General features: G+C 43.1%; 1 protein-coding gene across 8 annotated transcripts in view; it reads left to right on the top strand.

The window, feature by feature from the left end:
• Nucleotides 1-15,057: 15,057 nt before the first annotated feature.
• Nucleotides 15,058-21,142, top strand: part of slmapa (sarcolemma associated protein a) — a 135,207-nt gene continuing 129,122 nt past the window's right edge. For 7 of the 8 annotated variants that reach the window (XM_029692748.1, XM_029692747.1, XM_029692745.1 and 4 more), the window contains exon 1: nucleotides 15,058-16,846. In XM_029692748.1, the coding sequence (XP_029548608.1) occupies nucleotides 16,649-16,846 (198 nt within the window). In that variant the 5' untranslated portion in view covers nucleotides 15,058-16,648. Of the gene's footprint in view, nucleotides 16,847-18,593; nucleotides 18,660-21,142 lie in introns of those variants that run through there. The other variant, XM_029692752.1, reaches the window with a different exon arrangement.

Here is a 21,142-nt window from a genome sequence, read left to right on the forward strand (position 1 = left end):
ATATAAAGTATCTGTGAGGGGAAAAATTGTGTTTATACGTTAACATCCAAGCTAAAATTGCCTGCTTATGGAATTTGGCCAACTTTACTGGTATTTTATCAATATCAAAATTACATCGAAGCAAAAATTCTAAGCCACCAACAGAGTCAAATAAATACTTAGGGAAGACATTCCAAATACTGTTCTGGTTCTTAACATACTTCAGAATCCAATTTATTTTAAAAGTATTATTTAGAGTATTGAAATCTAAAACGTCAAGACCTCCTTGTTCTTGGGTATTCTTGAGAATATCTTTTCGTAGATAGTGAGGCTTGTTCCTCCAAATCAAATGATAAAGAATCTTATCTAAGTCCTTTACAATTTTAGGGGGTAAGTCAAGTGATAACGAGACATAAACCGATCTGGATAACCCTTCAGCTTTAGACAATAACACCCGACCGTGTAACGAAATATCTCTCATCAACCAGAGGTTCAATTTCTTCTTTGTTTTCTCAATAATGGGGTTAAAGTTCAATTCACTCCTTTGTTTTTCATCCTTGCATATAACAATTCCAAGATAAGTAACCTTATCTTTAATTGGGATATCATATACTTCCTGTAAAACACTGTCCTTGAGTGGAAATAAGACTGACTTATTGATATTAATTTTCAAACCTGAAACTAAGGAAAAATCTTCAATACAGGAAACTGCTTTAGAAACCTCATTCCTGTCTCTTAAAAATATGGTGGTATCATCAGCCAGTTGACATAGTTTAAATTCATTGCCAAGTGCTGAAACACCTTGAAAATTCCCTTTCTTGATATGAAGAGCCATAATTTGAGTAACCAATACAAATAAAAATGGACTAATTGGGCAGCCCTGCCGAATGCCACGGCCAATATCAAATCTTTGGGATGTCCCATGAGCTAATTTTACAGAGCTAGTACAACCACTATATAAAGTTTGGACTGCTTTAAAAAAAAAAGTCACCAAACCCCAAAAAACGTATTGCTTTGAACATAAACTCATGTTCTACAGTGTCAAAAGCTTTATAAAAATCAACAAACATAAGAAAACTATCATCAAGGATGATGTCATTATAGTCAATCATATCTAAGATCAACCTGAGGTTATAACTGATGTGTCGACCATGCATAAAACCAGATTGTTCTTCATCGATTATATGATGCAAAGCCTTGTTTCAACCTCTTAGCAAATACAAGGGCAAATACACTTACATTTACGTCATTTAGCAGACGCTCTTATCCAGAGCGACTTACAAATTGGTGCATTCACCTTATGATATCCAGTGGAACAACCACTTTACAATAGTGCATCTAAATCTTTTATGGGGGGGGGGGGTTAGAAGGATTACTATACCTCCTATCCCAGGTATTCCTTAAAGAGGTGGGGTTTCAGGTGTCTCCGGAAGGTGGTGATTGACTCCGCTGTCCTGGCGTCGTGAGGGAGCTTGTTCCACCATTGGGGTGCCAGAGCAGCGAACAGTTTTGACTGGGCTGAGCGGGAACTGTGCTTCCTCAGAGGTAGGGAGGCGAGCAGGCCAGAGGTGGATGAACGCAGTGCCCTTCTTTGGGTGTAGGGACAGCTCCGTAGGCAAGCACCATGGACTTGTAGCATTTCCCATCATTATTCAACATGGTCTCCAGTTGTCTATATAAAGAGTATCCTTATTAGGTTTGGGAATCAAAGTAATTACACCTTGCTTTAAGGAAGCTGGTAACTCCCCTTTTTCTATTGATTCTTGAAACATGAAAGGAATCAATTTATCATTGAATGCTTTATAAAACTCGCTTATTAAACCATCATTTCCAGGGGACCTATTGTCCTTAAAGCTTTTAATACAGTCTTTTATCTCAATTTCAGATAACGCATCATCACAAAAATCCCTGAAATCATTATCTATCTTCTTAGCAATGTTTGCTACATTGTCTAAGAAAATATCCATATTGGAAGTTGGCTGGGCTGATGTATACAGATTCTGATAAAACTGGGCAACTTGCTGAGTGATTTCTTTTGGATTTTCATTGGGAGTATTATTAATCATTAATTTACATATGGAAGCCTTATCGCCTGCCCTTTTTTTTCTAAATTAATGAAATATTTTGTGTTTTTCTTTCCCTCTTCCATCCATTTTCGTCTTGATCTTACAAACGCTCCCCGAGCATTTTCCTCGTAGATACAGTCTAACTGCATTTGCAATGATGATAGCTCCAGTAATTCCTGATTAGTTAGTTCACTTTTTTTTTGTATATCCATTATTCCCTTTATGATGTCATATCCTTTCTCTCTCTTGGCACGAGCAATATTTTCCCCCATTGAAATAGCCAAAAGCCTTTTATCAAATTTAATTTGCTCCCAGTAACTTCCAAACGTATTCATAACACAGGCACAATTCCAGTATTTATCAATAATTCCTGCTACTTCCTTCTTAAATACTTCATTCTCTAGTAAAGTCTTGTTCATTTTCCAGCAACCTTTACTAACTTTTTTGTTGTTGACAAACCATGCATATTTATCTTTATTGAGATCCCTTTGTGGTCTGTTAAAATCGATGGTACAATCGAGACTGTATCAACCTTGTCAGCCATATCTTCAGATATCAGCCAGAAATCAATACAGGATTGTATAGATAAATCTTTAGTACTCCATGTAAACAATCTAATCTGGGTTCTTATGTCTTCAAATATCTAGAACACCTAACCTTAGACATATATTCCTTATCTCACAAACAGAGTTGCTATCCTTAGGAGGCCATCTATCTAGATCATCATGTAATACTGTATTAAAATCTCCACCCCATATTACTTTAGCCAATGGAAATTTAGACATAATTTTACTTATTTTCCTCTCAATGTCTCTAAATAAAATACAGTTACTTGACTTGTTATTGGAAGCGTAAGTATTTACAACAATGAATTGAATGTGGTTGACATCTACCAATAGTATAATCCATCTCCCTGTATTATCTGCTTCATGACTCAATATATGACCCTTAAAGTTGCCTTTTAAAATAGCAACACCTGCTGACCGATTTAGTACCAAATATCATTCCCACATTGACACTTCCAAAACGCAGTATCTGTGGAACAGGCATGACTTTCTTGAATGAAATAAAAGTCGGCACTTGTAACAGCTGTCTTCAGAAATGGACCAAGGCGCAGCGGGAATGTGGATATTCATATTTTTAATGAATCAGAGTAAAGCATCCACAGGAAAACCAATAATAACCACGACAGCAACAGTTTTGCAGGCACACAACACGCAGTGCAAAAACAACTACCCACAACCCCAAAGAAAAACACACACTACTATATAGGACTCCCAATCAAAGGCAACTCAACACACCTGCCTTCAATTGGGAGTCCTAATCACCAACACAACACTTAACACACAAAAACCTGCCACGTCCTGACCAAAACTAATACAATTGCTCCCTCTGCTGGTCAGGACGTGACAGTACCCCCCCCCTCAAGGTGCAGACCCCGGAATGCACCTTACCAAAAAAAAAAAATCCCCAATACCACAACAAAACCCATAAACAATAACCCCTAAACAATAAGGGAGGGAAGGGAGGGTGGCTGCCGTCAACGACGGCACTGTGCTACACCCTCCCTCCCCACCCACCTATCCTGGAGGTGGCTCAGGTGCGGGACGTGGACCTCGCTCCACCTTCGGCGTCGCCCACTTCGGTGGCGCCGATAGCTGCGCCGGGCAGACGGGCCACTCGGGCTGACCCTGGCAGACGGACCACTCTGGCTGGACCGGAGGACAGGCGGGCCACTCGGGCTGGGCCGGAGGACAGGCGGGCCACTCGGGCTGGGCCGGAGGACAGGCGGGCCACTCGGGATGGCCCGGAGGACAGGCGGGCCACTCGGGCTGGCCCGGAGGACAGGCGGGCCACTCGGGCTGGCCCGGAGGACAGGCGGGCCACTCGGGCTGGGCCGGAGGACAGGCGGGCCACTCGGGCTGGGCCGGAGGACAGGCGGGGCACTCGGGCTGGGCCGGAGGACAGGCGGGGCACCCTGGCGGATCCGGGCAGGCGGGCCGCCCTGGCGGCTCCGGGCAGACGGGCCGCCCTGGCGGCTCCGGGCAGTCGGGCCGCCCTGGCGGCTCCTGACTGGCGGGCGGCTCTGGCGACTCCTGACTGGCGGGCGGCTCTGGCGACTCCTGACTGGCGGGCGGCTCTGGCGACTCCTGACTGGCGGGCGGCTCTGGCGACTCCTGACTGGCGGGCGGCTCTGGCGACTCCTGACTGGCGGGCGGCTCTGGCGACTCCTGACTGGCGGGCGGCTCTGGCGACTCTTGACTGGCGGGCGGCTCTGGCGACTCTTGACTGGCGGGCGGCTCTGGCGACTCCTGACTGGCGAGGCTGGGCTGACGCACTAGACGCCTGATGCGTGGGGCTGGTACAGGACGTGCCAGCCTGGAGACACGCACCTCCATGCTAGTGAGTATAGCGGGCAACACCGGACCGTAGAGGCGCACTGGTGGTCTTGAGCGCAGGGTTGGCATCACCCCTTCCGGCTCGATGCTCACCTCGCCCTGGCACATGCGGGGCGCTGGTACAGGGCGGACTGGGCTGTGCGTACGTATAGACGAGATGGTGCGTACCTCAGCGAAACATGGCGCCCTCCACCTCATACGCACTTCCCTGTAATCACGGGTAGCTGGCTTACGGCTCTTCCTTGGCCTGGCCAAACTACCCGTGTGCCCCCCCCAAAAAAATTATTGGGGGTGCCTCTCCGGCTTCCTCGCCAGCCGTGTTCCAGCATAACGTTCGCTCTCTTTTCCTGCTGCCTCCGCTCTTCTGGCTGCCTCCACCTGTTTGTTGCGCTCTCTCTCCTCATAGAATCGCCTCTCCGCTCTCGCCGCTTCAATCTCCCACTGTGGGAGGCGATAATCCCCAGCCTGAGTCCATGGTCCCTCTCCGTCCAGGATTTGTTCCCTCGTCCATTGGTCCATCACGCTGTACTCTTGTGGCTCCTTCCTCTTCCGCTGCTTGGTCCTTTTGTGGTGGGTAGTTCTGTAACAGCTGTCTTCAGAAATGGACCAAGGCGCAGCGGGAATGTGGATATTCATATTTTTAATGAATCAGAGTAAAGCATCCACAGGAAAACCAATAATAACCACGACAGCAACAGTTTTGCAGGCACACAACACGCAGTGCAAAAACAACTACCCACAACCCCAAAGAAAAACACACACTACTATATAGGACTCCCAATCAAAGGCAACTCAACACACCTGCCTTCAATTGGGAGTCCTAATCACCAACACAACACTTAACACACAAAAACCTGCCACGTCCTGACCAAAACTAATACAATTGCTCCCTCTGCTGGTCAGGACGTGACAGCACTCTTACCCTTACAATACAAAAAAAAAGATTTACTTTTCAAAATATTTTACGGATTCACCTGGCATTAATAGAAAAAACAGAAATGGACATTTACTATCACAGTGACTATATGAAGAATATTAAACTTGTATACGTTCACATGAATCAGGTTCTCACAAAAAGAAAAGTTCTTACTAGTTGCAAATAAAAACAGTCCTTTGCACCACGCAAGTGGTTGACCTAAATTATATATATATATATTTTTATATATAATTGCAAATAACAAAACGAATAGCCATCAAGCTAACATTAAGTGTCAGTGCGAATTTCCCTGCCATAAAAAAAAATATATATAAAAAAAGTTTGGCTCACAAACAATGATCTTTCCTCAAGAAATATAAAGTTTTATCAGATGCAAATAAAACTCAGTCCTGCACAACTCACTTACCATGGCTGGTTTTGTTGTTTTGATTGGCTAGAAGTGTCCTCATCTGTAGTCGAATTTCATTGGCTCTTCGTTACGTTGCTATTTTTGCCATTCTCATCATTTATGCAGAAGCATCTGATCATATACCTACATGTTTCATTAAATAAAATACATTGTAGTAATTAGGGGCTCCTGAGTGGCGCAGCGGTCTAAGGCACTGCATCTCAGTGCTGGAGGCGTCACTACAGACCCTGGTTTGAATCCAGGCTGTATCACAACCGGCCGTGATTGGGAGTCCCATAGGGCGTGCGCAATTGGTCCAGCGTCGTCCGGGTTAGGGTTTGTCCGGGGAAGGCCGTCATTGTAAATAAGAATTTGTTCTTAACTGACTTGCCTACTTAGATAAAGTAGCAAGGGTTAAGCAGGAAGTCCTGTGCCCTAGAACAAGACCTATTAGAAGACTGAGACTTTGGCAGTATGTTGAATGACTGCTGGTACAGTTGGCACAAACAGGAGAAACACAGCGTCTACTACTGTCACGTCCTGACCAGTAAAGGGGGTTATTTGTTATTGTAGTTTGGTCAGGACGTGGCAGGGGGTGTTTGTTTTATATGTTTCGGGGTTTTTGGTTTATGTTCTATGTTAGTATATTTCTATGTTTGTTCTAGGGTGTCTATTTCTATGTTTAAGTTTCTTGGGTTGACCTTCAATTGGAGGCAGCTGTTCCTCGTTGCCTCTAATTGAAGGTCCTATTTAGTAGGGGTGTTTTTCCCATGGGTTTTGTGGGTAGTTGTTTCCATGTATTGTCTGTGTGCCTTACAAGACTGTTTTCGTCTGTCTTTTGTTCAGTGTTCATTTCTTTAATAAACAGGAAGAGGAGCATTCACGTACCCGCTGCGTTTTGGTCTCCCTTTAACGATGCTTGTGATAACTACTGTCTCTTCCCAGATTAACCTTGATGGCCAGGTAGTTCGGCGCTTCCATAAAAGCCACAGTTAAAAACATTTTTTTATTTTTTATTTAACATTTAACTATGGCAAGTCAGTTAAGAATAAATTCTTATTTTACAATGAGGGCCTACCCCGTCCAAACCCTCCCCTAACCTGGACGACGATGGGCCAATTGTGCGCCGCGCTATGGGAATCCCGATCACGGCAGGTTGTGATACAGCCCGGGATCAAACCAGGGTCTGTAGTGACGCTTCTAGCACTGAGATGCAGTGCCTTAGACCGCTGTGCCACTCAGAAGCCCATTGGGTTATTGGTTCTCTCCCCCCCCTTTACCACAATGTTGAGATAGGTTCCTCCTCTCCAGAACTGGAGTCCGAGCCAAATTGCAAACCACACTATCCCGGCAGTGGCACTGCCACCAATGTAGAGATTCAAGTACAAGCCTTGGTCTGGCTCTTCCCCCTTAATCAAAACCAAATGTTAAAAACTCACATCTCGGATAGTGGCTTCGGTGGCAACTACTGCCTTATCTTTCATTTAATTGTATTTAATTTGTTGAAATAAAAAAATAAAAAATCCTATAATTGCAAAACACTGCATCATGTTGGTCGAACACTGCATCAAAACACAAAACCATGTTTTGTGACATCATGAGATTCATGATCATAATCTAAAGGGCAAATCCTTTAATTCCTTTATTAGCCACAACACTGACAAAACAATGAGATTACAGAGAGGGAGGGGTCCAAGACCCTGGTGAACCCCAGAACAGCTGTTGTCCATTCCCCAAAGTCATCCCAGTCTCTATTTTGGAGGGTTTTGTGAGAGATTTAGGGCCAGGAAATGTGCTATGTGGTTTACTTAAGGCCGTGAGTTTTTCCTAGCTACTTTATGGCTCTAGCTATCACCCACTAAATGTATATGTGTTTCCCTCCTTAGACATGTCACTGACCTGGTGTAACTACTATGCAAAGTACTCTCAAGTTTGTTTATTTGTCATATGAACATGATATACACTGTGTACAAAACAGTGTACAAAACATTAGGAACACCTTCCTCATATTGAGTCAGTCTGTCATGGAAAGAGCAGGTGTTCTTAATGTTTTATACACTCAATGTAGCTGGAACAGTGAAATAAAACGCTTCCTTGCAGGTTCACCTCTCAACAATGCAACTCACAATGGAATCGTACTAGAAAATAAAAGCTCAAATTCATTAAAATAGGCTACAATGTTTTTCAGAAATATAGTACAAGAAGTAGGATATTTAGACATGGGCAGGGGAATTAAGAAATAGATTGTTCAGTGGCAGCGTAGCCTAGTGGTTGGAGTGTTGGACTAGTAACCGAAAGGCTGCAAGATCGAGCTGTCGTTCTGTCGTTCTGCCCCTGAACAAGGCAGTTAACCCACTGTTCCTAGGCCGTCATTGTAAATAAGAATTTGTTCTTAACTGACTTGTCTAGTTAAATAAAGATAACATTTAAATTTTTTTTAATAATAAATAGACATTGTGTAGTGGTAATAAATACCAGTCCAGTAGCAGCAGTTATGGTGTGTGTGTGTGTGTGTGTGTGTGTGTGTGTGTGTGTGTGTGTGTGTGTGTGTGTGTGTGTGTGTGTGTGTGTGTGTGTGTGTGTGTGTGTGTGTGTGTGTGTGTGTGTGTGACTAGGAGGACAATGGAAGTTGAGTTGAAATCTTCATTGTAAAAAAACAAAAACAATATTTGTCAAAAAAAAGCCTTGATCAGAGAGCCCCTTAATGATGACTAGAGGTACAGAGGCACTGACCACGTTTACATGCACACAATACTCCTCGTAGTAGCTCATTTCCCACTTAAGGTCTCATTCGGGACAAGCTGTTTACATTTTCCTTTGATATCCCGCTCATGAGTGTCCCTGTTTCCATGAATGAAGAAAATATTCCTAATTTATGTATATGGGTTAACTGGAATAGCAACTGAAATGTGGATACTGGCTGTAAGCCTATAACCTCCCATATGTAACAAAATATAATATTAAAACCTGCAGAATTCTGCATTTCTTGCAGTGAAATAATACAACAAGTGTTTATTTTGTCTTGGGAACAGGATTGGAAAAATAGGATTTATTTCCTTCAACATCTCTTGAGAAAATGCATGTGTAATGTGTATTTCAATCACATACAATATGTACCCAAGATGAACTGACGACTTAAACAGAAAAGTGTTTCATTGTTTTCTCAGCTTTTCATTTCCTTAAAACCGGTCAAACTGTTGACATTTCGTAAAAAGTAATCTTTCCACTGTTTTGAAGTTCATTCCGTTTTCTCCCCGCCCGGTCCCCTAAACGAAACTAGATTACTAATGCATTAATTTTATCAATGTAAGACATTATTCTGATGAGGACTAGTTTATTTATTTAGTATTCTGGGGAAACAAGTTAATCGCAGAAGAGAAACTGCATGTAGGCTTATCAAACTACTTGACAAACAAATGGCCTACCAAATGTCGGAAATTATTAGCAGAAACGTGTCTAAATTAGAGGTGTAAGTATCCAGTAGTAAATTAATTATACCAGGCTAAATTACTATGGTGGATCAAACTGTCACAGGTAGTCTACTTGTTGACATGTTTTGTTTGACGATCAGATGAAAACATCACACAACATCCATGATATCATATCATATATCAAATCAAATTGTATTTGTCACATACACCAAATACAACAGTGAAATGCTTACTTACAAGCCCTTAATCAACAACGCAGTTCTAAGAAAAATAAGTGTTAAGTAAAAATATATATAAACAATAAAATAACAAATAAAAATAACAAATAATTAAAGAGAAGAAGTAAAATAAGAGTAGCAAGGCTATATACAGGGTATTACGGTACAGAGTCAATGTGGAGGCTATATACAGGGTATTACGGTACAGAGTCAATGTGGAGGCTATATACAGGGTATTACGGTACAGAGTCAATGTGGAGACTATATACAGGGGGTACCGGTACAGAGTCAATGTGGAGGCTATATACAGGGGGTACCGGTAGAGAGTCAATGTGGAGGCTATATACAGGGGGTACCGGTATAGAGTCAATGTGGAGGCTATATACAGGGGGTACCGGTACAGAGTCAATGTGGAGGCTATATACAGGGTATTACGGTACAGAGTCAATGTGGAGGCTATATACAGGGTATTACGGTACAGAGTCAATGTGGAGGCTATATACAGGGTATTACGGTACAGAGTCAATGTGGAGACTATATACAGGGGGTACCGGTACAGAGTCAATGTGGAGGCTATATACAGGGGGTACCGGTACAGAGTCAATGTGGAGGCTATATACAGGGGGTACCGGTATAGAGTCAATGTGGAGGCTATATACAGGGGGGTACCGGTACAGAGTCATTGTGGAGGCTATATACAGGGTATTGCGGTACAGAGTCAATGTGGAGGCTATATACAGGGTATTACGGTACAGAGTCAATGTGGAGGCTATATACAGGGGGTACCGGTACAGAGTCAATGTGGAGGCTATATACAGGGGGTACCGGTACAGAGTCAATGTGGAGGCTATATATAGGGGGTACCGGTACAGAGTCAATGTGGAGGCTATATACAGGGGGTACCAGTACAGAGTCAATGTGGAGGCTATATACAGGGTGTTACGGTACAGAGTCAATGTGGAGGCTATATACAGGGGGGTACCGGTACAGAGTAAATGTGGAGGCTATATACAGGGGGTACCAGTACAGAGTCAATGTGGAGGCTATATACAGGGTGTTACGGTACAGAGTCAATGTGGAGGATATATACAGGGGGTACCGGTACAGAGTCAATGTGGAGGCTATATACAGGGGGGGTACCGGTACAGAGTCAATGTGGAGGCTATATACAGGGGGGGTACCGGTACAGAGTCAATGTGGAGTCTATATACAGGGGGTACCGGTACAGAGTCAATGTGGAGGCTATATACAGGGGGTACCGGTACAGAGTCAATGTGGAGGCTATATACAGGGGGTACCGGTACAGAGGCAATGTGGAGACTATATACAGGGGGTATCGGTACAGAGTCAATGTGGAGGCTATATACAGGGGGGTACCGGTACAGAGTCAATGTGGAGGCTATATACAGGGGGGTACCGGTACAGAGTCAATGTGGAGGCTATATACAGGGGGTACCGGTACAGAGTCAATGTGGAGGCTATATACAGGGGGTACCGGTACAGAGTCAATGTGGAGGCTATATACAGGGGGGGTACTGGTACAGAGTCAATGTGGAGGCTATATACAGGGGGTACCGGTACAGAGTCAATGTGGAGGCTATATACAGGGGGTACCGGTACAGAGTCAATGTGGAGGCTATATACAGGGGGTACCGGTACAGAGTCAATGTGGAGGCTATATACAGGGGGTACCGGTACAGAGTCAATGTGGAGGCTATATACAGGGTATTACGGTACAGAGTCAATGTGGAGGCTATATACAGGGTATTACGGTACAGAGTCAATGTGGAGGCTATATACAGGGGGTACCGGTACAGAGTCAATGTGGAGGCTATATACAGGGGGTACCGGTACAGAGTCAATGTGGAGGCTATATACAGGGGGGGTACTGGTACAGAGTCAATGTGGAGGCTATATACAGGGGGGTACTGGTACAGAGTCAATGTGGAGGCTGGTACAGAGTCAATGTGGAGGCTATATACAGGGGGTACCGGTACAGAGTCAGTGTGGAGGCTATATACAGGGGGTACCGGTACAGAGTCAATGTGGAGGCTATATACAGGGGGTACCGGTACAGAGTCATTGTGGAGGCTATATACAGGGGGTACCGGTACAGAGTCAATGTGGAGGCTATATACAGGGGGGGTACTGGTACAGAGTCAATGTGGAGGCTATATACAGGGGGTAATGGTACAGAGTCAATGTGGAGGCTATATACAGGGGGTACCGGTACAGAGTCAGTGTGGAGGCTATATACAGGGGGTACCGGTACAGAGTCAATGTGGAGGCTATATACAGGGGGTACCGGTACAGAGTCATTGTGGAGGCTATATACAGGGGGGTACTGGTACAGAGTCAATGTGGAGGCTATATACAGGGGGTACCGGTACAGAGTCAATGTGCGGGGGCACCGGTTAGTTGAAGTAATTATGGCAATATGTACATGTAGGTAGAGTTGAAGTGACTATGCAAAGATAATAAGAGAGAGTAGAAGCAGCATAAAAGAGGTGTCAATGCAAATAGTCTGGGTAGCCAGTTGATTACCTGTTCAGGAGTCTTATGGCTTGGGGATAGAAGCTGGAAGCCATTTCGACCTAGACTTGGCGCTCCGGTACCGCTTGCCCTGCAGTAGCAGACAGAACAGTCTATGACTAGGGGGGCTGAATTCGTTGACAATTTTTAGGGCCTTCCTCTGACACCGCCTGGTATAGAGATCCTGGATGGCAGGAAGCTTGGCCCCAGTGATGTACTGGGCTGTATGCACTAACCGTTGTTGTGCCTTACGGTCGGAGGCCGAGCAGTTGCCGTACCAGGCAGTGATGCAACCGGTCAGGATGATCTCGATGGTGCAGCTGTAGAACTTTGTGAGGATCCGAGGACCCATGCCAAATCTTTTCAGTCTCCTGAGGGGGAATAGTTTTTGTCGTGCCCTCTTCACGACTGTCTTGGTGTGTTTGGACCATGATCGTTTGTTGGTGATGTGGACACCAAGGAACTTGAAGCTCTCACCCTGCTCCACTACAGCCCCGTCGATGACAATGGGGGCGTGCTCGGTCCTCCTTTTCCTGAAATCCACAATCAACTCCTTTGTCTTGATCACGTTGAGGGAGAGGTTGTTGTCCTGGCACCACATGGCCAGGCCTCTGACCTCCTCCCTATAGGCTGTCTCATCGTTGTCGGTGATCAGGCCTACCACTGTTGTGTCATCACAAACTTAATGATGGTGTTGGAGTCGTGCCTGGCCATGCAGTCATGGGTGAACAGGGAGTACAGGAGGGGACTGAGCACGCATCCCTGAGGGGCCTCCGTGTTGAGGATCAGCGTGGCAGATGTGTTGTTACCTACCCTCACCACCTGGGGGCGGCCCGTCAGGAAGTCCAGGATCCAGTTGCAGAGGGAGGTATTTAGTCCCAGGATCCTTAGTTTAGAGATGAGCCTTGAGCTTTGATGTGTGAAACTGAGCCTGCGAAGACTGCAAAAATATCAGTTATCGGGATAAAATGTTAACATGCCACAGTATCCCATCTTAGATTAGCATATCCCAGGCATATTATCCGGGTTTCTCATAACCGGGATACAAGTTTTTTCGGGTTATTGAAAACGGGATATTATGTTTATACGCTCAACTCAAAAAACGGAATACTTGAATATCCCGAATAATAACAGGATATCGGTGCGCATGTAAACATGGACATAGAGGTGGAAACATTGGCTAGAAACTTAATGTTGAACCGTATTGAATTCTAAGTCAGACAGAAATGCGCGTTTGACACAGGTAAGTTTCCTCACATGAACTCTACAAGCCAGAATGTTGAATAAAATTATATTTTAGCTTCCTTTACTGGTTGTCTGTGCGGTTGGACCTTTTGCTGGTAGGATTGTGAGAGAAAACTTAAAAATAAGGGAGAGCCGCACTCTCTACGAGCTCAGATGCAAAAATGTAATATCCAACGTTTCGACAGCCAAGCCGTCTTCATCAGGGTATGATTATTAACACAGTCATACCCTGATGAAGACAGCTTGGCTGTGGAAACGTTGGATATTACATTTTTGCATCTGAGCTCCTAGTGTGTGCGGCTCTCCCTTATTTTCTAGTTTTCTACTCCGCTTGGCCAGCACCTCGCCTTTATAGGTGTGCGTTTCTTTTTCTTCAGGATTGTGAGAAGAAGAAAATATATCCACAGGAAAGTATGATTCCATAAACTTTTCAAAGTGCATTCAGATTTGTGTCCAGATGTCTATCACCTGAATCATGTAGACACATGCAGGTGCTCGGCAAGTATGCATGTGTCTCATGCATGTATTTTCTTCTTCTTCAGGTGATATAAATCTGAGCACATTACCAGCTATTTGAAAAGTTTACCCAATTATACTTTCCTGTTGATATTCTGAGGAAACTTAACATGCTGACGACAAGGCAAAACGCGTGCGTCCACGTGCACATGTTGATTTTGTCCATCTACACCAGATGTGATCATGAGACGCAGGTTAAACAATTAAAAACAACTGGATTAATTAAGGGGGGCAGGTCGAAACACACGTGAAACATTCAATGACATTTAGCTAGCTTGTCCTGGGAGATAAACATTGAGTTGTTATTTTACCTGACATGTATATTGTCCTATTTCTAGCTGGTTCTTTTGTATAATTTTGACCTGGAGTCATACAAAATCATGTTTTTCTCTACTCAGACGACTAATCCACATATAAAAACAAAAACCGTTTTTTTTAGTGCCTTATCTTTAATTAAGCTATCCTCGTTTGTTTTTCAAGTATTTTCAAGTATCCACGTGGGTTTGTATCTTCCTGACATCCAATAAGGAAGGGACTTGTGGCAAGTCTATAGAACCAAGTTCTATTTTAGCGCTTGGTTATGCAGACACAGACATGCGCTTGGTTATGCAGACACAGCAAGCGGTGTTGGTGAAATGATTGAATAACACAGTATGTGTACATTTATTTTGCAACGCTGGCGCAAGCAACGTGGCCGGTGAGGTTTGCATGTAACTCACATATCAGTGATTATAAGGAAGGGAGCAGGTGGGTTGATACATTTTAAAGTCTTAGAACAAATCTTATAATCTTTCCCTAATTAAGTCCCTTGGGATTCAGAAATGACTTTTCTGAATGTCTAATTAATCAGATTTGCCTAGGAACAGTGCCTTGTTCAGGGGCAGAATGACAGATTTTAACTCGTCAGCTCGGGGGATTCGATCTAGCAACCTTCCGGTTACTAGCCCAAAGCTCTAAACCACTAGGCTAACCTGCCACCCCATTATATCATAACTTAAGATCTATCATTGACAGTAGTCAATATAGAGAAGTAGTCTTCCCTGTGGCTCAGTTGGTAGAGCATGGTCTTTGCAATGCCAGCATGGTGTGTGCAACGCCAGGGTTGTGGGTTCGATTCCCACAGGGGGCCAGTAAAAAAAATATAATAATAATACATGAAATGAAATGAATGCATTCACTACTGTAAGTCGCTCTGGATAAGAGCGTCTGCTAAATGACTAAAATGTAAATGACAGAAAAAGTAATACAAGTGTTTCCAATAGAAATTCATTATTTTTTTTATTTTTTTAACCACATAAACAATATTTGCATATAACGTTGCAGCGTGTGATGAATGTCTATTCTGATTGGATCCCCATGTTGTCAATTTGAATATGGATCCCGCCCTCTAATTACGTCATGGCTATGTCGCGTGCGCTACACAGCGCTTACCGGTCTGTTTGTGTGTATTATTTCATTTCAGTATGGCTACGGATTGTTGTGGAAGAGTACAAGTCGTTCGAAAGTTTACTCAGTTCAACGGAATAATTCTGTAAAAAAAAAAAAAAAAATTCACATCTTGTGCCATCGATAAGTTGTGGTTTAAACTTGGAAATATTCAGAAGATTAGCAACTGGATTGGGGATGCTAGCCGAAACTCGTCTCGGGTTTTCCGTGTCTGTTCTGTCAGCTAGCTAGCTAACTAGCTAGCAAGGCTATCCATCCTAGCTAACACTTTCCGACTCGGCTAACGTTTGCTTTGAAGAGGGGCCCACTTTACTAGCTAGCGTTAGTTGTTTTTTAGTTGCTTGTCTCAAATTGACTATTTTACCTGAAGTAGCGTTATTCAAGAGTTGGTTGAGCACCAGTCGACAATTCACCCGAAGAGGCCGCTCCGGTTGAATTACAAGTTGTTAGCACGTTAGCATAGTTAGTTAGCTAGCTAGGTTTTTTTTTTTTTTTTTTTTGAATTTTTATAGCTATATCTGGGTAGTTGCCAACAAAAAGCCAAACTGCAGGGTTTTTGTATTGGGCACATCAATCTGTACATCCCGCTGCAATACCCATTTTAGATCTAAGGGTTGTCTTTGCAGCAGTTTGGAACATTTGGCTTCGAGATTATAAAGATTTGTTTCTGTTCAGGGCCCTGCAACTCAATATTAGCTTGCTAGTCTGCCTGAGTTGGGAGTGGCTAGAGGTTTGCGTTAGCTGGTTAGCGAGCTAGCTAACAAACAAGGTCAGATGTTCTTATATCGCACCCGTCTATAGTGCGTAGGATAAACAAAACGTAATGACACAAACTCAATAGAAAAAAACACAAACTCTATAGAAAAAGAATGTATTAATGACCTGTTAAACCACGGTCAGATTGACAGCGGGTGTGTTTCAATAGCCGTATCATCATCATTCAGGCGCAGGGATAGGAAACTCCGCACTGGTCAAATAGTTTGTATAAACTACCAATCTGGATTTATCCGTTGTTGGGCTAAAGATTGGGTGCCACACTAGCCTGCTCAATATAGCTTCTTTCCCTGTACGTTTTGATGGACGTGATTAGATATTTTCTAGACGGCTACTGTTACTATTGTCATGCAATTCTGGCTAGTCAGAATTCTGACCTGTACATAGCCGTGTTGAATAACATTCAGTGGACGTAATGTAGCTCTGTAGAAAGATAGTCCAAAAACCTTTATTTTTTTTATTTTTTATTTTTTTTTACTTGTTAGATTTACAAGAGTATTGGTTACGTTTCTCGTTGGAAAAAAACGTCAAAATGAATATAATGTTTGATAGCTAGTTAGTGCTTAACTCAAAATAGAATAGCCAGCCAGCCAGCGGGAATAGCTAGGCTAAATTGAATTAACAGCCGATGATTGAAGACTTAGGGACGTTGTCATTCTGGATCAAGAAACCTTGTCTTTAGTCTCCGGTTGGAGTAATACTCCTAAGCCATCATCAATGCCTTCAGCGCTGGCCGTTTTCTCCTGCCGTCCGAATTCACACCCTTTTCAGGAACGTCATGTCTACCTGGACGAGCCAGTCAAGATCGGACGCTCTGTGGCGCGATGCCGACCCGCTCAGAACAACGCTACGTTCGACTGCAAGGTTCTATCAAGGAACCATGCCCTTCTCTGGTTCGATCACAAGACTGGCAAGGTGAGTCTGTTAACCAGTCGGATGATTGCGACTAGCTTTTTACTTTACTTGGTACAATCCCTTTGCGCAGTCACTGCCAGGCAGCCATGCAGTAAGACGTGTTGAACTGGGGTTGCAGTCGGCATGTTCAACCACCTCAATGGAATAACTGGTCAGTCAGCCACCTATGGGTAAATAATGGGTCATGGCTGCAGGGTTGAGAGACACACACACACACACACACACATATGGGTTGCCACTGACTGACAGCCAGCTATGGCAACAGTGCTGAGATAGAATATCAAACCATTGGTCACAGTTTTGTTTTGCGTAGGGCTAGCCTAGGATTGTGCTGTCTCTGTGCCAACTTCCTCCCACCCTAAATAAACAGATCAATAATAATGTGGGATATCACCTTTTAGAACATCCATGGGGGATTAATAGTTTGCTTCGCCAAATGGCACCCTATTCCCTATAGGCCTCTGGTCAAGAGTAGGGCACATAGGGTGTAATTTGGGATGCACACACACACACAGTGTAATTTGGGATACACATAAAGATCCCCTAGCTAATTGCTTAGGCTACAGCTACTAGGAAGTCTGTTTTGAGGTTCGTGGATAAAGACTGTTAATGCAAGACACACAGCTGCCTGTTAGCTAGACAACCCAAGACAACACCCTACCCTAATACACACATCGCATACCTCCCCCAAGGTCCTCATGTACCCGCATGCACATCTAGCTGTAGTAACAGCATCACGTGACACCACACACACACACACACACACACACACACACACACACACACACACAAGAATAGAAGGTTTAGTATTTCCTTGATGAAATGGTTGTAGTTGTCTTGTCAGACGGACAGATAACGTTACTTTCAACACGGTGGTGTTGTCAGGGGAAAGTTACAGGGAAAGGAGAGTTACAGGGCAGTGGTGTTGTCATGGAAAGTTAAAGGGCATGTATTTGTTAGTTTAACCTGGTGGGGAAACGAGAAACACACCAGGGGATGCATTTTATTAAGCACACTCATGAAACGGACAGAAAACCATGAGGCACTACTCTGGAACTTGTTCCATAAACACTTGGCTCATTTTCTATTGTAATATTTCTCTACGGTATGCCCTAATAAATTCCACCAATGCATTGTGTGAGTAGGGTTGTAGGCACACCTCTCCTGTCTTCACCTGGACTGCATACAGTAGCTAGTACAGTTGGCACTACAGAGCAACCTTGAAACGGTTGGCTTGTGTTAAAAGGTTCAAAATTGATTAAAACTTTGACAGCCAGAGGTCGGTGTAAATATCGCTCCATGTTCACTATACCATATAAACCTTATACTGTCTACTCCACCCCTTCCACATGAGCAATGTGACTTATTTCTTTACTGAACTGATTTGGGTAAAGTGGTTGTTCCACTGGATATCATAAGGTGAATGCACCAATTTGTAAGTCGCTCTGGATAAGAGCGTTTGCTAAATGACTTAAATGTAAAATGTAAATGGGTGCTGATTTACAGTACCAGTCAAGAGTGTGCTAAGCTGTCATCAAGGCAAAGGGTGGCTACTATGAAGAGTCTTTTTAAAATGTATGTTTATTTAACACTTTTGCTTACTACATAATTCCATATGTGTTATTTCATAGTTTTGATGTCTTCACTATTATTCTACAATGTAGAAAATAGTACAAAATAAAAACCCTTGAATGAGTAGGTGTGTCCAAACGTTTGACTCTTTCTGTAAGCCTCTCCCTCAGATTCCTGAACACTTCATAGCAAACAGTTGTTCAGTTCAGGAAGATATAGGCCCCACTTCCTGTGTAATGACGTAAGTAGTTTTAAATGCCTGTTTTATTAACTAGTTGTCTAATATTTGTCATTTTGTGCTTCTTGTTAGTAGAGATTTATCTGACCTCACTGGCTGAACGTCTTAGTTTGAACACCATTCTAGGTGTAGCAGGCAGCGCCAAGAGTTTAATATAGACAAAGAGATTACACACCCCTATCTTGGAATGCAGTTTTACTCTGCTTCTACTTTACAAGCTCTCTATGCCTCCGTCTCACTGCTTTTAAAGGACAAACCAGACCGCGCCGATAAACGGTTTAAATCAGTAGGTGTCCGTCCAGAACATCAGCCCCGTCGTTCACTGTTCTCATTTCATAATGTTTCTACATCGTTTAATTATAAGCACTTAGTTTGATACTAGTACTATAACTGCTTGAAGAAAGGCGTTTTACTATTCCAGTATTATATTACTGTTTAGACCAGTGTCTCATTTACAATGGTGCCCTGAGGACAAACATTACGTCAACAAAAATATTTATACTAAAAGACAGCTATAAATACATTATATCAGGTTGGTACAACAAGTTATAATAATCAATATAAACAATTGTTCACTTTAGTGAACTAATTTAAGATTATAAACCTCAATGTAACTAAATGTAATCTACAGTGCATTCGGAAAGTATTCAGACCCATTGACTTTTTCCACATTTGGTTACGTTACAGACTTATTCTAAAATGGATGCAATTGTTTTTCTCTCTCATCAAACGACACACAATACCCCATAATGACAAAGCAAAAACAGGTTTTTAGAAATGTGTGAATTTTTCATTAGTATTCAGACCCTTTACTCAGTACTTTGTTGAAGCAACTTTGGCAGTGATTACAGCCACAAGTCTTCTTGGGTATGACCCTACAAGCTTGGCACACCTGTATTTGGGGAGTTTCTCCCATTATTCTCTGCAGATCCTCTCAAGCTCTGTCAGGTTGGATGGGGAGTGTAGCTGCACAGCTATTTTCAGGTCTCCAGAGATGTTTGATCGGGTTCATAACCAATGTATTACTGTGATTATGATATGCTTTAGGTCAGGCCCTAATGGTCACACACATACAGTCCCTATTTAAAAAAATAAAAAATAATTCACCTTTATTTAACCAGGTAGGCCAGTTGAGAACAAGTTCTCATTTACAACTGCGACCTGGCCAAGATAAAGCAAAGCAGTGCGACACAAACAACAGAGTTACACATGGAATAAACAAGTGTACAGTCAACACAATAGAAACAAAAGAAAGTCTATATACAATGTGTGCAAATGGCATGAGGAGCTAAGGCAATAAATAGGCCATAGTAGCGAAGTAATTACAATTGAACAAATTAACACCGGAGTGATAGATGTGCAGATGATGATGATGTGCAAGTAGAAATACTGGTGTGGAAAAGAGCAGAAAAGTAAATAAAAACAATATGGGGTAGGTAGATTGGATGGGCTATTTACAGATTGGCTATGTTCAGCTGCAGCTGGCCTACCTGGTTAAATAAAGGTGGAAAATAGCTGTGCAGCTGCTCAGATAGCTGATGTTTAAAGTTAGTGAGGGAAATATAAGTCTCCAGCTTCAGCGACTAAAAAAAAAAAAAAAAAAACACTTTTCTTTTAATAAAAAAATAGGTATTATGTATATTTTTTGCATTCCCCCATTTCCCCTACTTATGCATTCAGAAAGTATTCAGACCCCTTCGCTTTTCCCACATTTTGTTACATTACAGCCTTATTTTAAAATGGATTAAATCGTTTTTCCCCCCATGAATCTACACACAATACCCAATAATGACTGTGGTCATTTTTTTTTTTTTTTTTAATGTTGTGAAAAAACAGACCCTTTGCTTTGAGACTTGAAATTGACATGATTTGGAAAGGCACACATCTGTCTATATAAGGTCCCACAGTTGACAGAGCAAAAACCAAGCCATGAGGTCGAAGGAATTGTCCGTAGAGCTCTGAGACAGGCTTGTCGGCCCAGATCTGGGCAAGGGTACCAAAACATTTCTGCAGCATTGAAGGTCCCCAAGAACACAGTGGTGTCCATCATTCTTAAATGGAAGAAGTTTGGAACCACCAAGACTCTTCCTAGAGCTGGCCGCCCGGCCAAACTGAGCAATCGGGGGAGAAGGGCCTTGGTCAGGGAGGTGACCAAGAACCCGATGGGTTAGTCTGACAGAGCTCCAGAGTTCCTCTGTGGAGATGGGAGAAAGGACTTTCAGACCATGAGAAACAACATTCTCTGGTCGGCTGAAACCGAGATTGAACTCTCTGGTCTGAATGCCAAGGGTCACGTCTGCCTATTACCATCCATATACGGTGAAGCATGGTGGTGGCAGCGTCATGCTGTGGGGATGTTTTTCATGTACTGATAGACTAGTCAGGATCTAGGTAAAGATGAACGGAGCAAAGCGCTCAGGACTTCAGACTGGGGCGAAGGTTCATCTTCCAACATGATAACGACCCTAAGCACACAGCCAAGACAA

Source organism: Salmo trutta, chromosome 16 (genome assembly GCF_901001165.1).
Source record: "Salmo trutta chromosome 16, fSalTru1.1, whole genome shotgun sequence".
NCBI classification, from domain to species: Eukaryota; Metazoa; Chordata; class Actinopteri; order Salmoniformes; family Salmonidae; genus Salmo; species Salmo trutta.